Source organism: Xiphias gladius, chromosome 23 (assembly GCF_016859285.1).
Source record: "Xiphias gladius isolate SHS-SW01 ecotype Sanya breed wild chromosome 23, ASM1685928v1, whole genome shotgun sequence".
Classification (NCBI taxonomy): domain Eukaryota; kingdom Metazoa; phylum Chordata; class Actinopteri; order Istiophoriformes; family Xiphiidae; genus Xiphias; species Xiphias gladius.
Window position 1 is genome coordinate 5,295,459 of NC_053422.1, and position 9,542 is coordinate 5,305,000.

General features: G+C 37.0%; 1 protein-coding gene across 6 annotated transcripts in view; it reads right to left on the bottom strand.

The window, feature by feature from the left end:
• Positions 1-1,264: 1,264 nt before the first annotated feature.
• The window catches only part of adad1 (adenosine deaminase domain containing 1 (testis-specific)), a 26,685-nt gene continuing 18,407 nt past the window's right edge, over positions 1,265-9,542 (bottom strand). For all 6 annotated transcript variants that reach the window (XM_040120752.1, XM_040120753.1, XM_040120757.1 and 3 more), the window contains one exon: positions 1,265-1,309. In XM_040120752.1, coding sequence (XP_039976686.1) covers positions 1,280-1,309 — 30 coding nt within the window. In that variant the 3' untranslated portion in view covers positions 1,265-1,279. The remainder of the gene's footprint in view (positions 1,310-9,542) is intronic.

The window sequence follows — 9,542 nt, forward strand, 5'->3', positions numbered from 1 at the left end:
TAAAACCTTGTCACAACTATTGCACTTGGGATGAACCAAATAATATGAATAAATAGTTTCTTTTTTTTTTCCCCCTTTTTGCTGTTAGCAAGAAGCAATAGGTGCAAAGCTGGCATCAACTGCAACAAATAAAACGCTTTGGGTGCAGGGGAAAAAAAACTAACTCGGTCGCCCTCGGCCACAGAAGATAAAAAGGCCTTAAATAAAAACACACCACTTTGGTTTTTTCACCATTCCGCTGATTTTAAGAAAATATTTAAAACATGCTCTTAGCTTTCATAAGCGGCAGATAACTTTAGCTGAATTCCTAGTAGAGCTAAAACAATTTTCAATTAATCGATTAGTCAATTAACAGAATTAATCAGCAACCATTTCGATAATTTATTAATCCTTTTAGTCATGTTTTTAAGCAAAAGTACCAAAAATTGACAATACATACAAATATACAATACATTTGAGGACATCACCTTGGACTCCGAAAACCTATTAAGGACATAGACTAAACAACTAGTTGATAAATCGAGAGAATAATCAGCAGCAGCTTAAAGTTTTGCAGATTTCATTAAATTATTAATGATATTATTTTAACTACCTTACATATCAACAGTGACCTCTGCAGTTGATATGTGATAAAAAAATATATGACAAAAAAATAAAGCAAAGTTCGAAGTTCTGTTAATTTGTAGCTTTCACTAAGAGAAATACAAAATAATTCATGGCAATGTGCAGGAGGAAATTCCCAAACATGGAGTGCATGATTCACATGCCCTGTAATGTAGGTGTGCGTGTGCTTGTGGCAAGGATGACTCAGCACTTTTTTTAGGGCTCTGGAGCTTGCACCAAGAAAGAAACACATTGTGGCTGTCAGAAGGGGGTACAAATGATTTGTGTTTAGTTCACGCCGTATCTCAGCCGTCGCACACTTCACAAAATCTATCTTACAGATGTATTAAAATCATACAGGTGACGTCCGTTGGTAATAGTGCTTTACAAAGAAGTTTCCTGGGCTATTGCAACAATAAGAAGATTTGAGTCAGTAAGGTTACTTGTGAGGTGGTGAAGATTTTATGACCAAATTGAATTTCGAATTACATCCGATAAAGAACAAAATACGACGTCCAGTAATATCAGAAATATTTGTTTGAAGTTGACAGAAGCACAGGGAGAAATCAGCAATGGTACTAAAATTAAAATACTGAACAGAGGTACCAAGAATGTTAAAACATAAGGAATGGTATTTCAGAGTGTGGGAGCAAACAAGCTGCATCTTCAGTTGTCTTCAGATCGTGGTTATAAACATCAAACAAACCTGCAACACAGAATCTCACTGAAAATGAGGGCACATAAAAAACAGGAAATGTGCAGAGGGTCAAATATGAGTCGAACCCAGGATTTTAAATTTTGAATCCGCAATACTATACAAGTCAATTTCATTTTGGCTTATGATCATCTCGGTTTACTGACGTTGGACGAAAATGAGTTTCCTGTCTGATCAAATAAAAGGTTGAAAATGTAGACACTAGCACCTTAATATCAAAAGCGTATCTTTAGTGTGGGCAAGGTCTTCATAGTAAGACATGGAAACAGCAGGGATGCCCACACAGCGAAAAATTCCATGGATAGAAATTTCCCCACCCTCTCCTTTCACGTCAAAATCCTGTCACATTCATTATTTTTGGTGACTCCTGAAGAAACCTCAAAACCGAAACCTAACTGGTGAACCGCACTAGGCTGAGAAATAGAGAATAACTGATGAGAAGGTCCAAGGTGACAAGGTGCACAAAGCAGGTTGTTGGCACTTCCACCTTTGTTATCTAGGATACTTGTGGGGAATCCCCAGGAGAGCGTAGGTGTAAGAGAAATCCTTCATTCATTTCTGCTGAGGGTGATGTAACATCCTCAGACATTCGTAGTGTGCAGCCACTCGTGCTCCTGTCTATTTTTATTCGCCGCTCCATCAATCATCAGGCACACCATTCTCCCCGGGATGCATAAAAAACACACGCACAAAACAAAATAAAAGTTATTCTAAAATTTACATCCGAGAGAACGTGATGCCAAAACCAATCGATCTTCGCCCCTTAAATGTGTGTCCATGCTTTCTCTGAAGAGAGGAAAAGATCTCTCCTTATGCTCACCCTGTCACTTATAAAATTTCTGTAGAGCACCAGTCAATAAAGCAAGCATCAATAAAACACTAACAACTCTCCTTAGGTACCGTATAAGCAGTTTCCGGCAAATACAGTTTACACTATTTTGAAATCCATTTTTATTTGTAGTGGGATAAAACTACTGGTAATTGGCAATGAAGAAAGATCAGTTTAAAAATTATATCTTTCTTTTCAAATGTGGATAAATTATGTAAAATCTTTCAGTAATCACCATCAGAAAGGACACTGTCTGTGCCCACCTGACCTTTTTTAACTTTGGGTTTTCACCATGCAGTTGATAAGGGAAAAATGCTACATGATTAATAGGAACACACAAGATGTTCCTACAAGAAATTACTTTTACCAACCCACTCTTTGGTTTGCTACACCCTATAAATTAGCAAACTGCACATGAGGGCACCACAAGCCACTAACAAATAGAACTACTGGACGTCTTTGAAAGAAACTTCAATCAAGCCTTACTATGGAGCAGTGTCTCAGAATTGCCCTCGGGATGTTTTTTTTCATAGGGTTTCTTCAAGCAAAACCTGTGACCCATGAAAAGGCTAAGCCAGACATTGAACCTCAAAAGACCTGTTTCTCCGTCAGCATGGGTGACCTGGGCTTCAACTTCCTGCGTAAAGTCTCGTGTGTAAGTTATTTCATAATAAGGCAATGTACAGTAGTCCTACAAACATTTTAGCTCTTTAAAAACTGCATGTGTGTGTTTTAGAAGCTTATTTGGAAATCTGAACAGGATAAGGTGTTCTAATAAAAGAAAAGGTTTAAACTGAAAGGGATTTGTGAAACGTCTTTTTCTCTCATTTGTTGCAGGAACAAGGTGTGATTTTCACCTCTCCTACAAACGTGGAGGTAAGAGATCACTGCAGATCAGATTTAAGTACTGATTCAGGATGTTGACGTTGCTTTTGCAGACTGCAACAACCAAACCTGTCCTAAAGATTTTTAGCATATCTCCACAGCTGTGTTTACATTGCCACATTTTTTTTCTTTTACAAAACTCTCATGTTAGCTTTTCTTAGTAAGTGTCAACCGCTAGGGGGAAAAAGGGGATTTTTACTCCCTCAAAATTGCTGAAAAGAATTTGAAATCTGTTTCTCAAACAATGTTTGCATGTGATTAAAAAGAAGCGAAATGAAACTCCACTAACTTAAACTAGCACTGGTAAATGACAAGAGGCTGCTTATCTATCTGAGAGTGAATCAAAACAACCAAATAATAACTACATCCGGAATCAGCTTTTAACATTAATCAGGGCATCAACTGAATCTGATTCAACTTTTCACTGACTTTCACAATTTTGGTGATTTTCATCATTGTGTAGTAAGTGTGACCCTAAGGATTGCTGTTTCTTTGTCAGAAACCCTGCTATGCTGAAGCCCTGAGGTGCTTCGAGGAAGGGATGCAAAACGCCACAAAGAGCTGTAGAAATGAAGATCAAATTGGGGAGACTTGGGAAGCTCTGAATCGGATATCTCAAGATTTAAACTTCACTCAACATGTGAGTATTGACAGGGTTGTATTACCTTATAAACTATGTATAAGTTCCTCTCTCAAAATACATGATCCGAAACTAAACCAGCTTCCTCTCGTTGTGCACAGGTTGACTCTTCAGAGTGCAAGTGGGGAAAAAAGCAGTTCACATACTTTTTAGAAGACGCCGAAACCTTTATTGAACAACTCAACAGCGAGTGTCTTGGGAAATGATAATCCGCACTGACCCTAAGGATTCTTCCTCTACATTATCATTATTTAATTTAACACGCTGCACTAAAATGTGATGTTGTTTCTCTAAGTTTAAAAACACTGCAAGAAGTTCTCAAATTATTTATTTATTTATTTATTTCACAACGCAATTGATGTACGACAACTATATAAACAATGTGTGAAACTTTGCAAATAAAATGTAAACAACCGCAACTGCGTTTCATGACTTTGTCTTCAAGTATGAATGCTTCTACTGCTCATGTGAAATACCGTGTAAAAATTGCAGACACAGCTATCAACTTGTACAACTCCTTCACGAAATTTGAGACAGAAATAAGAGTGGCATGCTAATGTGTGACAACTCCTTAATAATGAGATAATGTGAACCCTCTCTTGCTTTAACACTATGAAAGCCACGAGTCCTCATGAAATGAAGAGGGACACAAGGGCATTAAACTCATCAAACTCCAGCAAGCCTCAAAAGACACAAATAATTCAGAAATAATGCAAATTGTTTCAACTGAAAATTAACCTAAAACCTGAAGCGCCCTTGATTAACATACTTCTGACTAAAGACACATGCTTCATTAATGTTATGACATTTAAAAATAGGGGCTATGGAATACTACATTGTAAACACTGTGGTTTAAGGAAAATGTCTGCAAAAACAAAAGATTGGTTGTATGTTCAAACACTTTAAAACAACGAACGTTTACATGCAGTAACCACACAGACAGGAGTGTGATGCTCACAGTTTAGTAAGACGTTGAAGGGATGATGTCAAGGTCGACAGATGGGCATACAAAGTCTGTAGTCTAGTCTGGTTACAACTAGTCTCCACACCGGGGACTAGTTGTAATAGCCTTAACAAAACCATATCCTAAGTATAGGGGCAGCTGATCAGAAATGCCATTTGGAACCATTTACTCTCCTATTAAAACGTGATTAGCTTTACATCAGGAAAAAAAAAAAAAAAACCATCATCTTATGTATAAATACAGTTTCTGTCTTCTTATCTGAATTTAACATTGTCCTGGGAGATCTACTGTATCAGTTAAGCCGTCTGACACTGATATATACAATCACACGTGCAGGGTAGAAATATTAATCCCTTGCTCCTAAGTCACAATAAATGTACAGCTTGTGCAAGGCAAACAGTCATCTGTCTTCTGCACTGAGGAACACGAGCTGCCACAAGGCTGCATCCTTTCACACTTAATACCAATGACTGTGTGAGTCATCACAGTAATTTTGGAGATTCATGAAATTCAAATAGGATACAGATTTGGTAGGCCTTTTAACTCATGATGATGAGAAATCCTACAGATAAGACAAAAAAAAAGAAAAACACTGATAACTTCTCTAATAATCAGTAGATATTAAACAAAAATAAAATTCAAAAATGATAACTGACCTCTGAAGAATATCTGTCTATACTTATGAATAAAGTAACCACTGAGTATCAAAAGTACAAGAACTTGGGTATGAGTTAAAGAGGCACCCTCACACCTTTGTTTTCAAAATAAACTGAGTACATTTAATGTTAATGTCTTATTCAGAGTGCAGTGACCAGCGTTCGGTGACACGGGACACGAGGCAGAGGCAGTGGGAATACACCGTCACAAGAGATAAAAAGGCACTGTGTAGAGATGGCTAGTAGCAATGACAGGTGTTTGCTCAATGAAAATAATCAATCATTTAAGTGATATGGGATCCATCGCACCCTCTTTCAATATGCACTTACGCAATATGCCTAAGATGCAAAAAAAGAGGCCCACACATCATTCAACTGTCCAACAAACTTTCAGTATTAACACTGGCATTGTCCATTCCATCTGTATGTCAATAAATTATAAGCTTAGACTACTAGACAATGTACTTCATATTTTTTATGTGAACCCAAGCCTGATTTTTTGTGTTTTTATTTTAATACATATCTTGTGTACGAAGATGTTTTCATAATTGAGGCTGTTTTTACTAGTCTCATTGTGAAAATTGCCCTATGAGCACTAAAAAGGTTTCATACCTTCATGGTGAAGCAATTAATTTGAATATTATCCAGTGATCACCTATAGGCTGGTTGGATTGGGTTAAGATTATTTTCTAGATTTTATATTTTTATATTTTGTGATTTGTAGACTTAATTCTTGATATACATTCACATACACACACACATACACACACACACACACAAACCCACACCCACCCACACACACACACACACGAGTCCACTTTCCCATTCAAGTGAAATGGAAAGTGGTATGTCTGTGTTCTGCTGTTGTCTCTCTTTTCTATCTTTCTCTTTACCTCTTCTTCCTCTAACTTGGAGTTTGAAGTGATGCTTACAAAAAACATGTGAAAATGTGTAAAATGACAACCATGACAAACATTTCCCCAACAGAGCTCACGGAGGACACAGAGAAAGCAAGAAAAACCCACTGTACCTCAAACTAGGGACAGCTGACCTAGTTTCACAAGAGCTTGAAGTTTAATGCCATCCTACAATAGGCCACCTGAGGGATTTTACCATGTTGTAGTAGCATATCTTGAAAAAAAATTCCAAGAGTCATCTAAAGGAAAAACATTGCTGTATGCATCTGTTGATACACAACTAATTCAGCCCACCCTTTCCAACCCACAGCTATATAAATACAATTCAATACAACACAAAGGGTAAGTAAACCAATATAACACCTCTACTAAACAACTTGCTCATCACACTGACGAGCCCTCAAGCTGAATATGGAGCATCTTATTAGGATCTACTTTTGGATTGTTACCGTCTTTAGTTGTCTTCAAGCAAAATCTATACCCAAAGGGGATTCGAATATCAACTATATGCGGAATAATGTCATATGTGTAAGTAACTTTAAGCTGAATATTCTTCCCCTATTAGTTTGGTAACTTTCCGTCAGTTTCTACTGCAGTCTAATGTTTTCTTCTGTCCATACAGCCATCAGATTCAACATTCTATACTCCAACAAATGTGAAGGTAAGGGTACATTTTATATCGTAAACTTTTAAATTTACAGTTCTCCAAACAATAATGATGCATTCCCAGAAACGTAAGTCACGATTAAAATGAAATGTGATATATGTATGAACTGTACCAAATATGATAATGATGATAATATTCATAAAGAGATTCATCTAAGTCAGAACAAAAAAGCCATGCTGGGTACTCCCCGGCATCAAAGAAGCCCATGCTTCAGGGTTTAGTTGAGTTTTTATAAACCACATGTAAAGGTTCTCTAGTACAGGAAATGAGCTTGCCAGGTGTCAATACTTCACACAGCTGTGACAGCTTCTATTTGGTGACTTCTCTGCACATAGCCACAAGTCTGCCTTATTCAGGGCAGTGTAAGGACGCTAAAACATCTCTCTCTCTCTTTCAAACACAGGTAGAATGCATTGCTGCAGCCCTGGACTGCGTTATGAAAGAACTTGATGGAACAGCCAAAGAGGAATGTAACTACCCTGAACATGGCATAGACTATGCTGTCGAATTCTTGGAGCTTAAGATCAAGGAACAAAAAAACGTAAGTGTTTACCCACATTGCGTTTCAAAATCAAGTGCCAAAGTGATTACAACATGAAATTTGCTCAAATGGACTAAACTGATTTATTGTCTTCTCCCTAGCCATCAGCCATATCCAGTGAATGTGCCTGCGAGAGATGGTCTCAAACTCCTTTCAGTGAGTTTCTAAACGAATTTGAATCTTTGCTTGAGCTTGATTATGTAGTCTCAGCCCAAGAAGACTGGGGTGCCCTTCATATATATTGAAAACACCACAGGAAGTCTAGAGCCCAACTTCATCTGGTATGAGATGGTATGACCAGCCATTGATTCTGAAGCAGACCGACTTTTCAAGAATGTGTCCGAGTGTTTTATGGATTTTACATAATCAAGCAATATCTACACACGTAGCAATGCTTGACTCTTAACACTGCTCTACAATATTTGGATTTATAAACATGTCATTGCAATATTGAGATAAGGCAACTATCTTATTGAATGTTTGTTTGAATTAATATTTTTGTATTTTATTTTTACTACATATTAACACAATATATATTTCTACGTGTTATACAAAAGTTCTCAGTCAGTTTCAAACAATGAGAACGTATTTGATCTAAGCTCTTGTATAGCAATTAATTTCTATTTATATATATTTATTGTTTATTTATTATCTTGTATGTCGGTGCTACTAACCTGAAGGTATAACTGAATGAATGTTATCTTAAAGAGTTTGTGTATTGCCATTAAAACCGTACTAATTTACACTGTCTACTTGGTTTTCCTTAAGTTTTACAAGAATGGTCTCAGAAGATTACAAATATTTGTCCAAAAGTTCTTATGGGTTGTTTGGCAGCCTTAATCAATTCAGAATGCGTACCTGGATCATTTCTTGGATTAACCTACCCATAAGATATATAAAGACACAATAGAAATTTTATATTTGAGCTAGATTTTTCCTCTTAACTTTAGCACTAATGCAATTAGTGTGGGAGAGGAACAGGTGAGTGGCCTCTGTAGGAGGCCGAATTTCCTCAATGTAAAGGGCAAATAAACTAGTCAAGCTGTCCATAAGAAATTTGAGTATGGAAAATCAAGTCATAGTAACATAACCGTCAAGTCATTTTAAGAACAAATATAGATTCTGTACTGTCCCACTGAGCTTAGCTATTTGTGCCAATAGGAAGGTTCCCTTTACGGTTTGCCTATGACAGCAGGTTAGCTTTCTTTGGTATCATAATGTAGTAGCACAATAGCCAAGACATTTTTTAAACTTTATCTAATCTCACTAGATGTCAGGCCCATTTGTTTCCAATTTAATTGTTTAATTGTATTTTAAATGATACATAAGCTAATAGCAAGACCTGTTAGCACAGTAATCATGGGAGTACAGACTACAATCAACTGGACTACTTTTGACAATGATAGAATTTGACGATTATGAGACCAGATCTACAAGCATGTTTGGGTCTACTATGCAACGAGTCCTCTTAACTGAACGACAACACACATGGACTGTCATTACCATCCAGTGACATTACATTACATTACATTACATTGGGTAAGGTTAGGCCATGGTATGGTTGGCAAAATCACATGCATTTACGACCCTCAGTGGACAAGTGCAATAAGCTTTTCATTGCATGGTTTCAAGTTTCCCTTTGTCGCCAAGACCACATTTTTAGAAAACAGATTTTGCTTTTTTTTCTTTCTGTGGATTGTTTTAACCCTTTGAATTCAAAGTTCTTTTTCCCGAGTATCCACGGCTCTTGTAGACAGCCTTTTTTATTTTGCTACCTTTGCCTTGCTACCCTTCTGACTGGTTGCTTACCCATAGCAACAGTTGTCAAGGCTCATCGGTCCATGTAGTACTTAGATCTGACTGCCATGCCAAACTGATAAAACACGATTTCTCTGACACCAGTTTGAGAGTGAGAGTCATGTGTTTCAATGTTAATGAACATTGAGAATATCATTAAATGAAAAATTTGAAATAGGAATACTGAAAGGGGAAACCACTTCCGCAACCGGCAGCTCCTCCCACTTTCATGTACATAGACTACAGTATTACAGAAACAATTACTTATTATATGAATTAAAATGGCAGGGTAATGTGGTTTATCATATATTCCAACAAAACACACTGA